The sequence below is a fragment of the Ictalurus punctatus genome, chromosome 5 (genome assembly GCF_001660625.3).
Source record: "Ictalurus punctatus breed USDA103 chromosome 5, Coco_2.0, whole genome shotgun sequence".
In the NCBI taxonomy this organism is placed as follows: domain Eukaryota; kingdom Metazoa; phylum Chordata; class Actinopteri; order Siluriformes; family Ictaluridae; genus Ictalurus; species Ictalurus punctatus.
In genome coordinates this window covers 21,843,113-21,865,484 of record NC_030420.2, presented here as the reverse complement: position 1 = coordinate 21,865,484, position 22,372 = coordinate 21,843,113, and the positions used below count along the sequence as shown (strand labels likewise).

The window sequence follows — 22,372 nt, the reverse complement described above, 5'->3', positions numbered from 1 at the left end:
TCAAATTTCACCCATCTTCCAAATATTTTATTAAAACATTACTGTCCAGCTAAATAATCTTAGTTGTCAATAGTGCGATTTCTTTAAAAACTGTACATAGCTGTAATATACAGATCAAGGCAAACTCTTTGGTACACATATATACACTGACAAGATGCGCGCGCACACACACACACACACACACACACACACACACACACACACACACACACACACACTTACTTTTCACAACTATCTTCTGGGTGGTGTTTAACAGCTACTGATTTTCTGGAAGCAGAGAAAGCAACCCTCCAAGTGTACTCAGATTTGATAAAAAATGATGCGTACAAAAAATGTTACTGACACTTTTTGAGACAAAATTACACAGTGGTATGGCATTTGCTAAAATAAACTACAAATCACTTAAATGCATTTTCTACAGTCATGACATAAACCTAATGGTTAATTTTCTCTCTCTGGTGTGCGTACTCCCTAAACTAGGAAACATGTAACAAAGTGACCCACAATATGTGCCCTTACATCAACCCCATGTTCAGTTAAATCCTAGCAAAATACAGAAATCTGACCTTTTAGCATGTAACGCACAGCTTGAATAATACAAGACCTGTTCCCAAAAACTGTTGTGCAAATTTAGAAGGAAAAGTAGAGTTTGAGGACAAACGCCGCCTCAGGAAATAAGTCTCAAGACATAAAACCACCAGGAAAACACAGTATTTCTCAGGTGAAACATACAAAAAAAAAACCACACACAAACAAATAAGTACAAGTACTATTCAGGTAAGCACTCAAACTGGAACGTGATATGTTGCAATCTCTCAGGTGGAAGTGGAGGAAAATAGGGCTGCAGTGGTTTATGAGAGCCACTAGAGGGCGAGCCAGGGGTGGCGCAGGCATTCAGCTGCCGTGGCTCGTTTCTCAGGGATGAGTTCAAGCATGGGGAGCAAGAAGTCTGCAAAGGTCTCGGCGTCCTCACGGGACCACTCATACTTATCCAACAGAACCTCCAACAGACCCCACGGCTTCAACTTTGTGATGTGCTTCAGGTCACCTGCACAGTGCACACATTTAGAACCTCCATAATACCCTCTCTACACATTCACCAGCACACAATATGGGTTAACCGTAAAGCATGTGGGTTAACCGGTAAAGCATGCATTCATGATAAGGGGCTCTATGGTTTCGACAAAAATGATAAATGATTATAAATAAATAAATAAATAAATAAGTGGCTAATATTTTTACTAAATACCAAATACAAATTTGCTATAATTGTTAAACTGCATGAAACATGCTTAGCGCTACAACAAATATTTGATGAACTCAACAAATTTGTTAAATGAATTTGTGAAATGATTCAGATTATCTACACTTTTCCAAATAAGCCTTTAACTTCCACAAATTTACCCAACTGATTGAACTACTTTTTAACCATTTATCATTCGATCATTTACATGCAAGGTTGTCACAGCAAAAGGGTGCAAGTTAGAAATATTCTTTGATAAGGCAGTGAAAAACATTCACCATTTGATAAGCATCTATGACATTTTTGCTATCTCATCTCAAGCATTTTTGTCTGCCTCATTTCACATTTGCCGAAGGTAATTTATTCAGTTTTATGCTGTAAACAAGTTCATTGTTTGAACATGTACACATTTTAAGTTCTTTATTTAGATGTAATGGGGTGATGCCCCACAAGAGAGTCTTAATATGATTTGTATTCCGCTGCTGGTTTTCTTTTATTAAATCATTCATTCAAATTAAATAATCATAGCAATAGCAACAAGAACCACTTGTTCTAAGCTGTTAGGCAATAATTTCCTTCATTTGAACTAAATGAATGCATCTGCTATATGGCTCTCCATGTATCCTGTGGTTGTTCCACACATTGCTCGTGTGTGTGTGCGCGCACAATTCAAACTAACCCTTCGCAAGACGTAATATCAATGCAAACACAAGGTGACGTGACAGCAGTAGCAGAAAACTGGTAACTGTAGGTGTGTCTCCAATCACATACACATGTACTATCTAGACTATTTGAAAAAGTCTTTACATCACATGGAAGTTAACGTGATTTTCTTACTAAATTATTAGTGTTTGAATTGACCAAACCTAAAAGTAGGTCTATGTATTACTCTGCTAGATCGGTACACACTAAATATATTTAAATATGCCTTTGTATGACAGCCATTTGAGGGAAACTACGGGTGCATTTACATGACAACGATGTACTAAAGACAGAAAAGGTTTTCCCTTTGCGTTTTTGAAAAGATTCACATACAGATGACAACGTTGTCAAAACGATCCCCGTTCACACGGATTCACAAAATTAACAAAAAAATGCTGTATTATGCATGCGAGGCCAGTAGTTGGTGATGGCACTTTGTAAAGAAACACTACACATATGCGCACATAAGCACTCACGTTAACGGGTCCGCTATGTTGATCCAGGCAAGACTGCCCAATAAATAAATACATGTAAACAAGGGAGCTGTGTTTTTTCTGGATAAAAAGCACAATAACGTTTACATTTCTCAGATGACTTCAATGGTTCATGACAAAAAGTACAAAAAAAGTTCTGTCCCCCCCAGTTACTTAGAATCTTGATAGTTAGACTTGGAAAATGATGTCATAAGGAATTGTGAAACTCCCACTGGTCAAGCATAGATTTGCCTTATTTTTCTTGGTTAATAAATGCTGAGAGGTCCCTAATGTAATATAATGTACATGAAATGTGCATAAAAGGTTTTTTCATGGTGGAAATGGATTTTTCTGTCTTCAATCCCATCTGCTTCAGGTCAGAATTGTTAAAGTTCATTAACAAAAAACAAAAAATAGAAATGGAGACACTGCCACTCAGTCTGCTTTCTAATATTTCTTACAATAAAAGGATACTGATATCCTCCTAAACAGACAACTACAAAGAATAAGATTTTAAAATCCCTTCGTCTGTGTAGAAGTCGGTTAATAATTTGGTGTATGAAACAAATGCGTCTCCGCTGGCCGTAGTAATGATGCAGTAAATCTACACTTTGCTGGAGAAGTATCAAACTCAAAATCTGTAGTTTTGAACATCTCGCTCGCATGCCTATAGACTGAACACGTAATACGCATGCACACATCATTTTCACAGATAATCGCTTTTGTACGTTTACACGCAGATGATAACGGCATCATTTTCAAAAACTTGCACTTTGAAACCCGTTTTCAGAAATTTTGCATTTTCATGCCCCAAAATGCCACTGTCATGTAAACGAACAGCCAAAACGCATAAAAAGCTTTCCATTTTTAGTTGAGAACGTTGTCATGTAAACAGCCCCTAATAGTGCTACAACAGCTGCTGTAAAATCATTATTTACAAGTCAATACAAAACAACCAGGGATGTTTTGAAGCCATGTGAACACATGTACAAATCATTGTATACAACACCATGCTTTCAGTATAAAATCAGCCTTAATGAGCAGCCATTATTCAGTGTAATGCTTTTATCCTCCTCCCCCTCTTCACCCATTTCATATTCCACTTTATATAATGTTCGGTCATCATGCTATGGAGCTCAAAAGAACTACAACCACTTACTGTACAAAGACAAGCTAACCCTTACAGACATTTAAGTGCTATTCACAGAAATATTCACAGAACTTATCACCACCATCCATATAGTATACAGTCTGTATGTGAAATCATTAGGATTTTTCAAGCTTTCTTTCTACTTGAAATAGGTCATATAAAATAATTCACAAAACAGTATTACCTTTCTTGGTGAAAAAGTCCTTGGAGTACTTTCCCGCAATTATGAGTTTGCGTGGGACCATCCCCAGTAGCTCAATGATCAAAGCAATGTGGTCTGCCATTTTGCATGGCAACAAAAAAGAGGGTTGTTGTGAAGGGTGGGGTGGGGGTGCGGGGGTTGGAGGAGACAAAACAAACCACATATTGATCAAACATGGTTAATTGTCATTTATCCACTCTGGGAGGAGGGTGGTGCAGAGAGGAAGCATACAGCTCAAATCTGACAGCACAGAGATAAAAGTCAGCAGTCTGACTGGTTGCATTATTGCATTTTCTATCTAGCTCTGAAGCTCAAGATCAGCCAGAAAGATAATTTAAGTACAGTTTCTGTGATGGCTGTTAATAAGAGCCCTGAATGTCCACATTCATTTAGAAAGCATTCACTGGCCATTAATGCCGGTGAGCTATATGATTATATTAGCTACATTAATGCCATAATGAGTTATATGAATTAACTACCGGTGGTTTTTCTTTTTTTTTTTTCCTGGAAGCATCACTCAGAATACTTTTAGTTGAATTCTTCACGCGTACCTCTCCAGCTGAAGTATTCCTGTGAGACTTTCCCACACAGAGCATAGTGTCTGGGAATTCTACCCAACAGTTCAATGATCAGAGCAAGGTGGTCTGGAGGAAAGTCAAGAGTAGGGCAGGACAGACAGAGAGAGAGAGACAGAGAGAGAGACAGAGAGAGAGACAGACAGAGAGAGAGACAGACAGAGAGAGAGAGAGAGAGAGAGAGAGAGAGAGAGAGAGAGAGAGAGAGAGAGAGAGAGAGAGAGAGAATGACAGTAGCAAGGACAAAAGCAAGATGAACGGTAATAGGCATGACCTATGAGAGTTTAAAGTGGTATAAAGGTTACAAGCCAATCACATATTAATGATGGCTGACAAAAAGTATGTTACGTGCATATCAAGACAAATGTTACTTTAGATGGAAAGTAAATGCTGTCTAGGATTAGGAAGGATTAAGCAAGAATGTATGCAGAACATTGAGTCTAGATCAGGGATACCAGAACACAATTCAAAGCACTGAATCTGGTTCCAATCAGACAGCAGGGTAAAAACTACACTATGCAATGATCTGGGACTTGATAACTGCACGCTTTCTCCATCCATCACAAAATATCAAAGCGTGTTTTTTGGGGTTGGGAGCATGGTCACTTTGTTGGGTATTAAGAATGTACTGTGCCAATAGTCATCATATATGAACTATAGAAGTTCATTAACAACAAGCAAATGACTTATTTCAGAATAACTTCAATTCAAGGGGCAGAGGAAGTTTACACTTTTTATACTGAAGAAAAAAAAAAAAAAAGAAGAAAAAAAAAAAAAAATCACAAGCACTCGTACACCAGACGAAACCGGCATTGTTCTAGTATAAATGCTGTAAAATATCAAGCAGACAGATGAGAGACAAATGTTTAGGAAGACTATTATTACTGTGACAAATAAAACGTCTGCACTCTAACATTTAGCACATACACAAAACATCCAGGCAATTTCCAATAGAATTTCCTGTCTTCTAGAAAGTTATTCCCAAGTACGTTTAAACAGATGACGTTTATATTCCAGAATCATGGATTCACTATTTGTGGGTAAAAACAAAAAGCACAGGTGCTTTTACTACTGACATGGCAATAAAACTGCAGTAGCATTTGTGAAGGAACAAAAGCATCTTTTGTACTTTGGATCTCCCTGGACACATGCAGAAACAGCATGATGTGGAATGCTATAAGCATCACAAAAGCATGGGGAGGACCCATAAATTTGGAGCATTTTTAAAACATCTCTGGAAATAAGGCTCGAATTAGAACATCTTCTGAATGCTATTATAGCATGTAATTTAAAAAGGCAGCAGGTATTAGTCCAACCAAAATCTAGGGGATGACAAAAGGAGGAGAAAATCGAGTGAGAAGGGAAACACAAGTAGAGAAAGTGAAGACATTCGTTCAGATTTTATTGTAGCTCTGTTAGAAGGGAAAGAGACACAGGAATACAGACAGCAGCATTATATTTTGTAATGATAAGTCTCAGTGTTGTGCTGGAACCAAAAAAAACAGAGTCAAATACTCAATATATGTAGCTTGGATCACAGTATGTGATGTGATCACAATTCATTAGTATACTGCATATTGCAAGATATTATTAAGCAAGTTATTAATTATTCTTAATCTTCATTGATTAGTCATATCAGGAGAGGTACTGCTGAATTGAAGAACTTACAGTAGGCATACAGGTGCATCTAAAAAAAAAAAAAGTGAAAATTCATTTTTTCTGTAATTTAATTCAAAAAGTGGAACTTTATAATATATAATCATTAAACATAAAGTGAAATATTTCAAGACTTTTCTTGTTTTAATCTTGATGATTACAGCTTACATCTCATGGAAACCAAAAATACAGTATCTCAAAATATTGGTTACAAGACAGAAATGTTGACCTGAGAAAAGCTCTAATCAGGTAATTAACTCAAAACACCTGCAAAGGTTTCCTGAGCCTCCAATCTCTCAGTCTGGTTCAGTACACAACCACAGTCGTGGGGAAGATGAAAGTAAATTTTGCATTTCATTTGGAAATCAAGGTCCCAGAGTCTGGAGGAAGATTGGACAGGCACAAAATCCAATTTGCTTGAAGTCCAATGTGAAGTTTCTAGAGTCAGTGATGATTTGGGGTGCCATGTCATCTGCTGGTGTTGGTCCACTGCGTTTTCTCAAGTCGAGAGTCAATGCAGCATCTACCAGGAGATTTTAGAGAACTTAATGCTTCAATCTCTTGACAAGCTTCATGGAAATGCTGATTTCCTTTTGGCACCTGTCCACAGTGCCAAAACTACTAGTAACTGGCTTGCTGTCCATGGTATTACCGAGCTTGATTGTTCAGCCAACTTGCCTGACCTGAACTCCATAGAGAATCTATGGGAGACACCAGACCCAACACTACAGACGAGCTGAAGACTGATATCAAAGCAACCTGGGCTTCCATAACACCTCAGCAGTGCCACAGACTGATTGCCTCCATGCCACGCCCCACTGATGCAGTAATTCATGAAAAAGGAGCCCCGACCAAGTATTGAGTGCATAAATTAACAGACTTTTCAGAAGGTCAACATTTCTGTATTATAAATTCTTTATTCTTATATTTTGAGATACAGAATTTTTGATTTCCATGAGCTGTAAGCCATAATCAAGATTAAAACAAAAAAGGCTTGACATTTCACTTTGTGTAATGAATCTAGAATATATGAAAAGTTCCACTTTTTGAATTAAATTACAGGGAAAATGAACTTTTTCATGATGTTCTAATTTTTTGAGATGCATCTATATATGCAGCGGAAATTTAATGAGATTTTGCTTAGCCTTAAACTAGCCAACCATAGGACAGCTCGCTACGTCAATATATCTGCACTTCTTTGCACGTCAATAGCTAAAAATGTCTAGCATCAGCACAGAGGACTAAGCATCATGGTTTGTTTGGAAAAGTAAGTCAAAAGCAAACAAATTAGAGACAAGAAGAATCTGCTTTACCTTCATCTCTGGAGTAATCTTCACCAGAGTGGGGTTCAAACAAGTAGTCCCCAGTGGCCAGTTCAAATGCCTGCAATGAGAGGATGGAGATACATAGGAAGAGAGATTCTATTTTGACAAAGAAATCTCAGGAAAGAATCACAAAGCTGCTGCAAGTTTACTTCAATGTTTAAGGATAGTCAAGTACTCATTAAAAATATATCTAGGTTAAGAAGTGGATAGCTCAATTTTTTTTTACAAACCAACTAATGTCTATTGTGAAATAACTGCACTGGACAGAAACGTTAAGTAAATGCGAATAAGTTATTTGTAGTTATCGGCACTGTTAAAAGTACACACTTGCTCAGTGTTGATGTGAGTACTGTATTGTATATCTCTCACCATACAAGCTGTGCTCCATATATCAGCTGGTGTACTGTAACCTGCACCAATCAGTACCTCCAGGGAGCGATACTGCCTCGTCTGTATGTCCTCAGTGAAGTGTTTGTGCTACAGGAAAACAACATTTTCATTCATGGGTTCAGCCTAACCATATGGTAAGTGTGCACTGAATATCATGCACCAGGGGAAAAAGCTGATAAATAATCCAATAACTAGCAGTGTTACCTACAGGTTTGAAATATACTTGGGTGTCACTTTATGTTAAAATATACTAGGTTACTCCCCCCCTGTAACCCAAACCTCTCAATTCTTTCTAACTCACCTGTCAAAACCCTACATCTGCCAATACTACTTAAAATGTTTTCCTTTTATTTGCATTGTTGCTTCCAATTGCAATTTAACATAAAACTAATCTCGATGTTAAACTTATTGGACTTACTACTTCTACACTTGCATCCTGATCAAAACATATGTGTAGCTTTTTGTGATGAATTTCTGTTTAAATCATGGTCAATGATATTCATTAAACTTCAGACACTCTACAATTCCTGGGCACAAGACTGATCCAGACTAATGTAATCAAAGATCTCTCTCAATAAAGAAGTACTTCCTCTAATAATATATACTTTTTTTTTAAAGAAAAGTTTAATAGCATTCTGCAGGGATGACATTTTTGTTGGCCAGGCCAGAAGTTAGCATCACCCTGGTTCTCTCGACAATAATCTAATAGGATTTTTCCACTGGCTTTGGGATTACAGCAGAAAATAAGCTCTGTGACCAAAAAAAGTTTATGATTCTTTACACTTTTAAAGTGAAGATGATCTTCACAAATGAAGAATTATTATGAATTTTGAAGCCTAAATACAATCACTAGAAGTAAAAAGCTAAAGTTAGGCTTTGAACAAACTACACCATGGGCGCATGAGTTCAGAGTTACCACCACTAAACTTCTGACAACTCTTTCAATCTTTTTTTTTTTTAATTTTTTTTTTTTATTTTTTTTTTTTAAAACCACTACATTTGGAAAATACTATAAATTGATAAATCTACAAATTGGAAAATTTGACTTGGAATAGTTGGAAAGAGTGCGAGTATAAAAACAACGAGGCTGTAGTGGAGGAGTTTTCCTGTTCAGCGTGATGGTGTTTAATGTCCCAGACAACCTCTGTAGTTCCATTGTCCACTTATCAGCAACCACCTTTTTCAAGACATGTAAAGGCTTTTTTTTTTTTTTTTTTAAAATCATGAGTGGGGTATTACTGATGTATTTTATGTAGTGGAATAAACCATGCAAATATCCTGAGCTTGTGTTAACTGCAGACCTTATTTTCAGGCATTTAACCAAAAACCCATTCAAAAACCCCATTGAATTTGGGATGAAGGAACCGGAAGTGTGAAAACGGTAACCCATTACCAGGTTTTAGGGCTCATTCCTGCACCACTTTATTTAGTGTACTAACCACAAATGTGTAAGAGTAAAATTTGCTGATAGACCTTTAAAAAATATATTTGCATAATAAACAAAGGTAGTGATGTTTTGCCATTTTGTATCTATGTTTTCAACTCTAATACAGAGGACAGCAAATTGCATGTGGTTCTTCAATAGAAGGCAGTTGTTATAAGTGGTGTGAGGCAGCTGAAAGTGATCTAATACTGTCACATGTTAATTCAAATTACCAATATTTTGCTGCTCGAAAATGTTTCACACGACTACACTGCAGCAATATTTTCTTCAGTTTAAGGTTTCCTAAACAAGTTTACCTTCAAAATCAATTGGAAAGTATTTAATAATATTAAAATGAATTGGAACATCCAATTAATATACAGTATCTCACAGAAGTGAGTTCACCCCTCACATTTTTGTAAATATTTGATTATATCTTTTCATGTGACAACACTGAAGAAATGACACTTTGCTACAATGTAGTGAGTGTACAGCTTATATAACAGTGTAAATTTGCTGTCCCCTCAAAATAACTGAACACACAGCCATTAATGTCTAAACTGCTGGCAACAAAAGTGTGTACACCCCTAAGTGAAAATGTCCAAATTGGGCCCCACGTGTCAATATTTTGTGTGGCCACCATTATTTTCCAGCACTGCCTTAACCCTCTTGGGCATGGAGTTCAGCAGAGCTTCACAGGTTGCCACTGGAGTCCTCTTCCAGTCCTCCATGACGACACCACGGAGCTGGTGGATGTTCGAGACCTTGCGCTCCTCCACCTTCCGTTTGAGGATGCCCCACAGATGCTCAATAGGGTTTAGGTCTGGAGACATGCTTGGTCAGTCCATCACCTTCACCCTCAGCTTCTTTAACAAGGCAGTGGTCGTCATCATGCTGGAATACTGCCCTGTGGCCCAGTCTCTGAATGGAGGGGATCATGCTCTGCTTCAGTATGTCACAGTGCATGTTGGCATTCATGGTTCCCTCAATGAACAGTAGCTCCCCAGTGCCGGCAGCACTCATGCAGCCACAGACCATAACACTCCCACCACCATGCTTGACTGTAGGCAAGACACACTTGTCTTTGTACTCCTCACCTGGTTGCCGCCACACACGCTTAACACCATCTGAACCAAATAAGTTTATCTTGGTCTCATCAGACCACAGGACATGGTTCCAGTAATCCATGTCCTTAGTCTGCTTGTCTTCAGTAAACTGTTTGCGGGCTTTTTTTGTGCATCATCTTTAGATGGGGCTTCCTTCTGGGACGACAGCCATGCAGACCGATTTGATGCAGTGTGCGGCGTATGGTCTGAGCACTGACAGGCGGACCCCCCACCCCTTTAATATCTGCAGCAATGCTGGCATACTCTCATACATCTATTTCCCCAAAGTCAACCACTGGATATGACGCTGAGCACGTGCACTCAACTTCTTTGGTCGACCATGGTGAGGCCTGTTCTGAGTGGAACCTGTCCTGTTAAACCGCTGTATGGTCTTGGCCACCATGCTACAGCTCAGTGTCTTGGCAATCTTCTTTTAGCCTAGCCATCTTTATGTAGAGCAACAATTCTTTTTTTCAGATCCTCAGAGAGTTCTTTGCCATGAGGTGTCATGTTGAACTTCCAGTGACCAGTATGAGGGAGTGTGAGAGCGATGACACCAAATTTAACACACTTGCTCCCCATTCACACCTGAGACCTTGTAACACTAACAAGTCATATGACACCGGGGAGGAAAAATGGCTAATTGGGCCCAATTTGGACATTTTCACTTAGGGGTGTACTCACTTTTTTTGTCAGCAGTTTAGACATTAATGGCTGTGTGCCGAATTATTTTGAGGGGACAGCAAATTTACACTGTTATACAAGCTGTACACTCACTACTTTACATTGTAGCAAAGTGTCTTCAGTGTTGTCACACGAAAAGGTAGAATAAAATATTCACAAAAGGGGCGCACGGTGGCTTAGTGGTTAGCACGTTCGCCTCATCTCCAGGGTCGGGGGTTCGAATCCTGTGTGTGAGCCCTGTGTGTGCAGCCTGTATGTGTGGCCCACCGTGGCCCTGTGTTTACATGGTCTCCCCGTGCTGTAGGGGTTTCCCCCGGGCACGCCGGTTTCCTCCCACAGTCCAAAAACCATGCATGGTAGGCTGATTGGCATGTCCAAAGTGTCCTTAGTGTATGAATGGGTGTGTGAGTGTATATGTGAGTGTGCCCTGCGATGGATTGGCACCCTGTCCAGGGTGTACCCCACCTTGTGCCCGATGCTTCTGGGGATAGGCTCCAGGTTTCCCCGTGACCCTGACGAGAGGATAAGTGGTATAGAAGATGGATGGATGGATAGAAATATTTACAAAACTGTGAGGGATGTACTCACTTTTGTGAGATACTATATCTGTCAAGTCTGCTAGCCAGTCCCTGGATACACTGGAATGTTCAGTGTATTAACCACATTGCATATCTTTTCTACACAATTTGCACTCATGCAGCCATAAAAAAAACAAAGTGCCAATAATGCCCCTTATTCACTGAGACTTATAACTATAAATGTTGTACCACATGACCTCACACATGCACCTAAGGTTTGAGAAGTACAGGCTATTGAAGAAAAAAAACGAGAGAAACAACATTGGAAAATGACACTGCGAATTTTAAAAAAGACCCACTTGAAACAAAGAAGGAACAAATGTGTCAAACAAATATTATTCACTGAATAAGCAAAAAATTCCTTCCAATTCCTTAAACGATGCCTCATTTGTTTAAAAGGGTGAACGGCGCAAACAAGCGATGATTGGCAAGTTTTGAGCGAGATGGTGCATGCAATGAGTGCATTTATCAGGAGCGATTTCCACCTGAAAACGGCTAAAGAACAAAACATTGCCCTGCAAAGCCCAAGAATTATGCCCAAAATTAAATGAAAAAGGGGTACGGAGTTCCTGAACTTGAACATGTAAGTAACATCTTCGCATGACAAACAGGAAGGAACTTTGTTCAGGCATGTTTCTTCCAGGTATTTAACCTATTTTCATCAATTCCAAAATCTAGTTAGTTTATCTGCTGGTTAAAATCATAATTCCACAAGCATAAAAACATCTTCAACTGGATATCGGATATGCTGACAATCCATAAAAGGTCAACGGAAAGATGAGACCTCTTACCACCCAGCATGCATTGCCCAAGTCAGCAATCTTGACCTTGATCTTGTCTGAATTTAGCGGTTCCAAGGGATTGACTAGAAGGTTCCCTGCTGCCTGCTTGGCTGAGAGAGGATAAAAAAAGAAAAAGAAAATGATGACAGGAAAAGAATTACCCAATGCAAGCAGGAAGAAGGGATATAAACAAACATGTATTCACAAGTTTGTGATTAGATTAAAACAAGACTAAGAAGAAGCATTTATTAAGTGTGCAGCTGGCTGACCATTCTGTGGTGAGGACTGCTTGTCTCTGGCAGGCACTGGCCTTCCTTGAAGTTTGTCGTCTTCTCCCTCCTCCCTCACATCTCCATTGCTATGGCTCTGACCAGGTTCATCAGAGTACAGCCCGTTACAGTACTCATAAGGGCTCTGGGACAGGTCCCTTGAAGGTCCTGCATTAGCATTGTGCTGGTCCTCCTGCTTCAGCTGCAGTTCCTTGACTTGATCTAGTTCTTCGTCAGGTGGTGCTTTGCTGCCAGGCAGGAAGCCATTACAGTTGAGCTCATCTGAGGCAACCGAGGTCAGACGCTCTCTAGGGTTACCTGGGTCTAGAGGAGAGAGAGTAACAAAAATCCAGTCCAAATGGAGGAGTATAAAAAGCCCATCACATTATGAGCACATTCTAATCCAAAATATTTATTCTGAACGATGATCAGAGATCTTTTTTGTTATTATCATTATTATTATTATTTCAAGCAAATGATAAATTGTGAAATGTAAAACCAAGCACTTAAAGTATTAATTTTCATCCAAGCATTAATTTTGAAAAAGTCGAATTATTAAAAATGTTATAGAAACTGTGTGTTTTTGGTCTCCGATTTTTTTTTCCCCAAGCTTGTTAATATGCCAACAGTTGAAAGGTTTTTGACAGGCTATACAAAAGAATTCTGTTAATGTGGAGCACAAATTACACATCTGATAAGTGAGAACCAAAATACATAAAAACACAACAGAAGAAATCATGAACGTGATGTGATCATTTGTTAATTCAACTGTATTTTAGCTAGTTAGTTATATCTGGCAGTCTAGGCCACTACCATTAGATTGAAGCTACATCAAGTACCAGGGAGAGTAAGTCGCTTTTGATAAAAGCAACTGCTAAATGAATAAATGTAAACTGTAAATGTTTCAAGACAAGCTGCAAGCACATTTCTATGCAGCCAGGAGCAGAGCAGGAGGCATGCTTGTCTGATAGCTTGAACTAAGTTGCTCCCTGGCCACTTGTGCACCTAAACTGCATCGTTCATTTCTACAAAATTGTGTCCATCTAAATGACAAGTGCAAAACATACTGAAAACAGTATAAAACCAGCTTTACCTAAAAATAAATAAATAAAAAATAAATAAATAAATTTAAAAAATGGAAAAAAAAAAAACTGACCTATTACTTCCTCTTCACCAATGTCCTGCATAGAGGCATGTCTAAGAGGTGCACAAATAGGTGACTTAGGAGATTGTGGGTCATCCTCCTCCTCTTCTGCACCCTCAAGCCCATTCTCCATTTCTTCCAGGTCCTGAATGCATTTCTCCAGCAGCTCTGCCTGTCGCTTCTGCTTTTTCTTCAGCTTCTTCTTTTTGTTCTTCGACATTTTGGATGCCTGGGGAGAAGAAAAAAAAAGTGATACAGACAAACTTTACTAATGCTCAGTAGGCTAAAATAAGTAACAGAAGAAGAACTAGGGTGGGATTAACTCATCAAGGGATTTTACTCCTGTTTATACTCGGATTCTTTATAGTTAAGAAACAAATGCTAGAACAAGCCATGTTTGGGGCAGTTTATAACCATTTATGAAAGCTAAGGCATGCTTACTTGTTTAGGTACTGGTGCTGTACTCACTGAAACAGAAATGGATAAAATTCAGCACAACAAACAGCTGTGATTGTTAATCATCACAAATTTCACAGTTACTCAGCAGCAATGCTGCAGGACTAAAGAAAGTGATCAGACTGACTGTGCTAGAGAGCTCAGGGGACCAGGGGTCTGTACCATGAAGCTGGTTTAGGTGGCTAGCCACCCAAGTTTCAGTTTAGTTTGTGCCAACCCGGGGTTTTACGTACCATGAAAACGGCTCAGATTTTACTGGTGTTCATCGCCATAGTAACTTACGCTCCATGGCTAACCTGTTCCGGGGCAGGTTATGTTCTGGGTAAGAGAATTCAACTAATTCAACTCCCCAGTGCAAACTGTAAGGCAGCACTTTGCAGAGAAACATTTAATTAAAACACTTTACAATTTATATTAAATGAAATTACATGAAATACGTTGGGGTTATAAGTTTTCAATTCATTTATTCCCACTGTGAGCCTATAAAAATAAACTTATGAATTTACACAATCAGCAATGTTGCCGAGCTTTGGCAGCCGCAACGGTGCTGCTTTTTGCGGTTAGTGTAGGTTTAAATTCCTCATATTTCCACAAAATAATTTCTTGCTTTTCAACCGGAAGTATACACACCTGCTTTTTTCCCCATGCTAAATGCTATTGGCAGTTCGGTGCCAGCGTCACACGTTTATGACTAATCGTAGCTTAAGGATCAAAGCCTGAGTTCACAGTATGTTGATAACCGGCGTCATGGTACCAAAAGATCCTGATTGGATTGGTTTGGTTTTATCAACTCGAAACTAATCACATAACCCTGAGTTTGTTCAACTACCTTCATGGTACAGGCCCCATGTCTACATCAACCTGTATACTGAAAATAAGAATAAACAGAGTTCACAGGCAAGTCCATTCATGTCTGAAACGCATCATGAAAACAGCTCAAAGACAGATTGATACACCGTGGAAATAAATGAACACACTGAGCATAAGCCTAGCAGTGTGTGCATGTGAAAGTAAGTAAGTGATCAGCAGAAAAAAAGACGGAAAGAGTGAAAGTCAGCTAGAGACCTGCTGATCCAGAGGGAGGGGGGGCGCCAGCTCTCTGCCACTCTGTGGCTTCAGCTGCCAGTCTTCTCACATATGACTCATCCACACTCATCAGAATGTTCTCTGGCTTTATATCTGTGTGGATAATCTTACACTTTGTGTGTAAGTAGTCAAGGCCCTGCAAAACCTATAACAGTATGAAACAAAATTACAATTTATTCCTACTAAACAGCATTAGTCACTATTATGGTATTTCACAGTAAATGAATCAGTACACTTACTTGGACAAGAGCCAAACACATTAGTTCTTATAGTCTTATTTCATTTTACAAAAAACAAAGTGCTGAGAATGTGCAGTAAATAAAGGTTTGCCTGCTATTGCAGTGTTGACATTTTACTGTCCATTATTTACCACGTGTACTTCAAACGTATGGGTGGGGTTACCTGTTGAATGATGCTTTTGACACAAGGGAGGGGTAAACCTTGATAGTTAGACTTGATAATCCACTTGAGTAAATGGTGTCCCAACACTTCAAATACCATGCACACATCTAAGACACGAAGTTAAGAAGTAACTATTCAAACTAATGAGGACACCTTCACATGAAAATAATATTACCGTCAATACAATCAAATTAAAACTCTTCAGTAATACAGTGCCATTAACTCGCCTGTGAACACACAATCAATTTTACTTCAAGTGCTACCGGAACAGACTATCCAAAAAAATACATTTCTTGAGCTCTTAAGACTGTGTGGTTGCTCCAGTCATGAGGTGATGATCAACAAAAATGCTGATCTCAGTCCGGTCTGTAGCACCAGTATTGTGCATCAGCATTCTTGAACACATTTTAAACAACACACAGACACACCAGGATGCACACATACATAGGGTCCTTTATGGGAAGGATACGAGTTCCATTGACCCCAGAGATTTTGAAGTCATCCAACAGCTGAACCACCATCTCTCGGTTTGGATCATCAGGGTCAGTGTTCCTTACCTGAACACAAAACAGAAACAGCAAAGACTTAGTGCACTGTACACAGACCTGGTGTAAAATTCAAGTGCATGTCACAGAGACAGTACTCACAGATCTCAGCAGCTTTATCTCATCCAGGGCTGTCTCTGTATAGTGCTCTGCACTCTTCACCACTTTCATTGCCACAAATCGCTTCCCTCTGAATAGACAGAAACAATGTGCAAACAAGGGAACTGAGAGAAGACATCATTGAATTATAAAAATAAATAAGACAGGGAACAAAGAAAACAACAAGGAAAGGGTGTGTATATGTGGGTGTGTGTACATGCGTTTATGTAGCTTCTGATTGTTCCTGTGTAATGAAAACAGAACTTACTGAATGTCCCAGGCAAGCCACACAGTGGAAAAATGGCCCCAGCCCAGCTTACGAATCACATGGTACTTCCCATTGTACAGGTCACCTATTTTCACATGGTGGTAGCCACCTAGACAAACAGAAGCACCAGATAAACAAACTCATTTTCTTCCTTGTTTTATCTCACTGATGCAAGAATTACTACCCTCTTATAAGGAAGTGGCAACATCAGACAGAGAACAGGAGATGTGTTTAAAGGAGCACAACACACATTATAAACATACAATATCAAGCAAGTTACCTTTGCAGTAGTCGTTAGGATCTTCCTGCTCTTCATCATCGGATCCCAGAATCTCCTCATCAGGCTCCTGCTGCTGAGGTTCTGTAGGGAGGAGCTGCTGCTGCTGCGACACTCCTCTCGGTTGATGAACTGGCCTGGAAGAACACGATCAATTTAGAATAATGTTAGTACAATGCCCCAGGACTGATGGAAATATCATAACCAAAAAAAAACCCAACATCAGGACATTTATTAAGGCATTATTTTATACAATACAGATAACTGCATTGTGTTTTGCAAGATAAGCACAAAGCACTAAAGTCTACATTTTATTGCATCCAATGACCTAGTTATGTTGAATACAGCCAGAGTTCAGCCTCAATATCATTTCATCCATCACTGGGGTATTTCCCAGTATATACACTCAACAAATCTCACTTAAGCAGCTGACAATCTGAAAGGACACCCTGTCTTTTCATGGAAATCATCTAAGAAAGTCTAACACTACTCCTCTCTTTAACGTTTAGGCAAGCAGTGCAATTAAGTCAAAAAAGTAGAACATAGAGGCTGTTATTAAAGGGCTGGGGGAAATGTGTCAGCAACTTCATGAGCCTGTGCTTTACATGCGACAGTCCCAAAAAAAAACCTCACGTTCAAACTTAACCCTCTTACCCCGTATGGTCGAAAAACCGGCTTGCCTGTCTTTGATCTATTCCCGTAAATACGATATATCGGCTTGGTCGTCTATGCCAAATCCCCGTAAGGCCAATATAGAAGATTTACGGTCTAAACGTTATCCCCGTAAGGCCGGTGTACCGGCATTACTCTGCTATGATTCCTTACTTATTTAATTTTTTTTTTTAACCCGGAAGGTTGAGGACGTCAGGACATGATTATGACATTACGCCGGCATTACGATGAAGCTGATCCAAGCGTGAATATTGGTGTACTAGTAGAAGTGAACTAAAAATGCCAAGGCGAAAAGCTAACCGTGTTCCAGCTAAAGTTACACCTACAGTGAACACAGGTACATCTAAAACGGGGGGGAAAAGTTCAGGCAATGTTGAACCCGAAACTGAGAGACGCAAACTCTCCTGATTCAGACCCTGATCCGTCTTCATCTTCAGCATCAACCAGTGTGACTGACACTGCAGGGGTCTGGAGTCATAACAGGACCATTTCTGTGCATTCGTGAAAACACTACCTGCTGGTCTGATTATCACCAGAAACTTGACTTTTGTCACTAAAATGCATTTATTTATTTATTATTTACTTGAATTTATTCAAAGGCATTGACCACACTGATGCTCGTATGGTACTTCTAAATGAGTAGAAGGATTTTAGCGAGCATTTTTTCGTAATTTCTCTAGTTAAGAATTGTGCTCTAAGTTTAGTAAAAACACTGAACTGCTTCATTTTCAAAGTAATATTACACAAATTCATTATTATAAGTTGTTTCAAGGCCTAAAAATATTAAAATTAAAATGTTGATTTAGCCCAGGAACTCAGGGTTGGTGTGCTGTTTCTCTGGGGAATATAGGGTTATGGGACATAATACTGTGGGAACTTAGGTGTAAGAGGGTTAAAAGGTAAATCTCCTTCACGTAAGTTTTTTGAAATGAATGAACTTCTGCATGTACAATTTAATTGTGAGGCCAATGTCACCATGGAGTATTATACTTCCTGGTGGTAAAACGATAAAATCATGTACATAGAAAATGTATACCACATGATTTATCCAGGGTTCCCACTCCACTCCAAGTCAAATGTAAAAAATTCCATGACTTTTCCCTGATCAAAATCTTGAATTTTCATGACCTACTATACGAACAATGGTACAATGTATTGCCTGGGTACTGGGCAGAAAAAAAATAACTATTTTAACCCATTAAATCTGTAAGCTTGATTTCCCGGTGAACAGACAATTTCAGTGCAAAACTTAGTTTTCATTACTTAAAAAAAAAACATACTTCTCATGACTAGTCTTTACACCTCGAACAAAATATATTTCTTTAATGGAAATAAAGTCAATTAATTTACAAGGTACCATAAGCCATTTAAAGTACATTTTTAACCCAGAACATACACACACACATATACATATATATATATATATATATATATATATACACACATATATATATATATATATATATACACACATATACACACATATACACACATATACATATACACACACAAGAAAAAGTATGTGAACCTTTTGGAATTTCATGGTTTTCTGAATAAATGTGTCATAAAATGTGATCTGATCATCTAAGTCAAGGGTATTGACAAATATAATGTGTCTAAAATAATAACACAAAATAAATTGATCCCTCATGTCTTTGTTGAACACACTCCACACAATTGTAAGTAAGTGAACCCTTAGAATTAATAACTGGTTGACCCCCCTTGGCAGCAATAACCTCAGCCAGGCACTTCCAGTATCAGTGGATCAGACCTACACATCATTCAGGAGCAACTTTAGCCCATTCTTCCTGGCAGAACTGCATTAGCTCTGACATATTCTTTGGACAGCTCATGTGTATGGCTCTCCAAGTCATTCCATAGCATCTCTATGGAGTTGAGGTCTGGGCTCTGACTTGACCCCTCCAAAAGGCGAATTTTGTTTTTCTGAAGCCATCCTGTTGTGGATTTGCTCCGGTGTTTTGGGTCGTTGTCCTGTTGCATCACCCAACTTCTACACAGTTTCAGCTGACGTACAGACATTCTTACATTATACTGAAGAATTGTCTGATATACTTGGGAATTCATCTTCCGCTCAATGATTGCAAGCTGGCCAGGCCCTGATTCAGCAAAGCAGACCCAAATCATGATATTTACTCCACCATACTGTTCGGTTGGGATGATGTTTCATAATGATATGCCGTGCCCTTTCAATGCCAGATGTAGTACTGTGTGGTTTTTCCAAATAGTTCAATCTTCGTTTCATCAGTCCACAAAACATTTTGCCAATACCACTGTGGAGTGTCAATGTGCTCTTTTGCAAACTTCAGGCATGCAGCAATGTTCTTTTTTGTAAGCAGTGGCTTCCTTCGTGGTGTCCTGCCATAGATATCCTGCTTGTTCAATGGTTTACATATTGTATGCTCATGAACAGAGATGTTAGCCAGTTCCAATGATACCTTCAAATCTTTGGCTGTCATTCAATGTTGTTTCTTTACCTCAATGATGAGACTTCGATGTGCTCTTGGTGTCATTTTGACTGGGCGCCCACTTCTTTGTAGAGTAGCAACAGTACCAAAGTGTCTCCATTTGTACAATGTTTGCCTAACTGTAGACTGGTGAATTTTTAAAGTCTTTGAAATCACTTTGTAACCCTAGCCAGTTTTATGTAAATCAACAATTCTTGATCGTAGATCCTCTGAAAGCTCTTTTTGGTGAGGCATGGCTCACATAAGCATGTGCTTCTTGTGCAGCACAAACTCCAAAAATTTGAGTTGTTTTTTATCAGTCAGTAGTTGTAGTCCACACCTCCAAACTCATTTTCTTAACGAGACTCCAGGTGTGCTAAAACCTGACTCCAATTAGCTTTTTTGAGGTCATTAACTCAAGGGTTCACATACTTTTTCCACAAGAACTATGAGTTTTTTTTTGTTTGTTCTCAATAAAGACATGAAAGATCAGAATTTTTGTGTTATTATTTTAGACACATTATATTTGTCAATACCCTTGACTTAGATGAAGATCAGATCAAATTTTGACAAATTTATTCATAAACAATGAAATTCCAAAAGGTTCACATACTTTTTCTTGCCACTGTATATATACATACATACATACATACATACATACATACATACACACATACATACACACACACACACACACATCTCTCTCTCCATCTCTCTCTCACATTTTAGCTAATACATTTGAAAAATTTACAAACAAAATTCCCTGATATTCCCTGACTTCAACCCTAAAACGATCAAATTCCCTGACTGGAATAGACTTCATTAAATTTCCATGACATTCCAGAAATTCCATGACCCGTGGGAACCCTGTTTATCTACAGGTACTTCAATAACACAGTTTAGCACTGACATACTAGCTAAATCCAATCACTGATCAGAACATTTCTGGCTATAGAATTTCTAGAATAAAATATCTTGTTAAATCAAAACAGTTTAGATCCACGACATGGCAAGCTACACTTTATTTGTCCCTTTGCAGGAATCTGCTTTGCAAAGCGCACATGGCACGCTAGTGGACCACAAAATTATCCATAGATTTGCATGTGTATTTATGGCAGTGAAGAGGACCTGCATGGAATGCATTTGCCAGTAAGGGCCATAAAGAGCCCTCCATTTTTAGTGTCCAGACACAAACCACTTCAGAGTTTCAACAAATAAATGAGACTTAACCCTAAAGCAACACACTGTACTACAAGTGAAATTAATCAGCATTGTAGACATCATGCTGCCATCTTTGTATGCATGATGTACCCAAACCAAAACAAACCAGTATTTTCCCGTTGCGCTACAGACTGCGCAGAAACATGTAAATAAGAAGCAAACTTACTTTTTGGTTGCCTTCTTGGCTTTGCCCCTTTTCTTCCTGGCCTGGAGGGCGAGAACTGGTAGGGAGATAAAAGGGGAAACCCCAATTTAGAACACAACAGCTATAGTTAACTCAAACACACCCACCAGTAACACTTCTGTAAACGAAGGACTGCCACTGGAAAACCACAGTACGCATCAGACAAAGATTATTTACACTGGGTTAATATTCTGCGACTGAATGATGAACTGGCGTTTCATTTTAGAAAATGGATAACTAGCTGAAAACGTAAAACTGTTTTATCAGGCATTGTTATTAGCCAGTTAGCAAGCTGTAGTGAGAAAACCTTCCCAAAAATGCACTAGCTTCTAGAAATATCCATTTTACCAAAATGAACAGGGATGCAGAATAACTCGTGTGGATGTGGCTCTGGTAGAAGGCCAGGGGCTAAACGAGAAGATTCCTGAAGTTTCCATCACGGACAAGACTGTATGAGGTCATTTATCCTTACACAAAGACTCCTCTGCTACACTGTACAAACACTGTGCCTCTAAACTACCGTCACATATTTACCACATGGCAAACACGACTACAAATGCGATTAACGAGCGAGCTGTGATGAATAGCGCCTAGCCTGACTAAGCCAACCGCCTGCCTGGTGCATCGGCTCCCTACGTTAACGTTAGGTGCCTGGCTAAGGCTAAGGCTAAAGCTAAAGCTAACCACTGTGTGACATTAGCGTCCTGTCGCACATATCGACATGTCCGTGAACGAAACGAGATATTTCTACTTAAATATCAAAATAGCATGCTAAAATTCAATCGCACGTCGTTTAGTATACTAACGCCAATAGTGATATCAAGCCGAAAAGTTCAAAACATGAGTGGGTAATGTTAAAAGAGATTACCTTTTCTCTCCATGTTGGCCCGGTAGCTGGTGGCTCGAAGCTCCACGCGCCTGCGCAGCTCCTCTTGCACGCAGCTGTGTGCTTATGCGCGAGCCTGGATCCGAAAGCGCATACTACCCGTACTAAA

The 22,372-nt window shown here is 39.1% G+C and overlaps 1 protein-coding gene across 4 annotated transcripts; it reads right to left on the bottom strand.

Annotated features, from left to right (window-relative positions):
* Positions 1-5: 5 nt before the first annotated feature.
* Positions 6-22,363, bottom strand: srpk1a (SRSF protein kinase 1a). Of its 4 annotated transcripts, none has more exons than XM_053680323.1 (16): positions 22,246-22,362; positions 21,360-21,414; positions 16,839-16,972; positions 16,559-16,667; positions 16,294-16,381; positions 16,116-16,203; positions 15,647-15,753; positions 15,224-15,389; positions 14,144-14,169; positions 13,715-13,931; positions 12,559-12,882; positions 12,299-12,399; positions 7,696-7,803; positions 7,315-7,384; positions 3,753-3,845; positions 6-1,048 (listed from the first exon to the last, which is right to left on the bottom strand). In XM_053680323.1, exons 1-16 carry the CDS (start codon positions 22,256-22,258, stop codon positions 864-866), a joined length of 1,884 nt encoding a protein of 627 aa, XP_053536298.1. In that variant the 5' UTR covers positions 22,259-22,362; the 3' UTR covers positions 6-863. The 4 variants fall into 4 exon arrangements, with proteins under 4 accessions (XP_053536298.1, XP_053536299.1, XP_053536301.1 ...); XM_053680324.1 differs by lacking the exon at positions 6-1,048 and adding an exon at positions 1,059-2,798 and having other exon boundaries at positions 3,752-3,845; positions 22,246-22,363; XM_053680326.1 differs by lacking the exons at positions 6-1,048; positions 3,753-3,845 and adding an exon at positions 3,873-4,010.
* Between the last annotated feature and the right edge of the window lie 9 nt (positions 22,364-22,372).

Coding starts and splice junctions, on each gene's coding strand:
- srpk1a (XM_053680323.1), bottom strand. Junction 16,204..16,293: donor AGATAAAGCTGCTGAGATCT/GTGAGTACTGTC, acceptor TTTTGTGTTCAG/GTAAGGAACACTGACCCTGA. Junction 12,400..12,558: donor GCAGTCCTCACCACAGAATG/GTCAGCCAGCTG, acceptor ATCCTCTCTCAG/CCAAGCAGGCAGCAGGGAAC.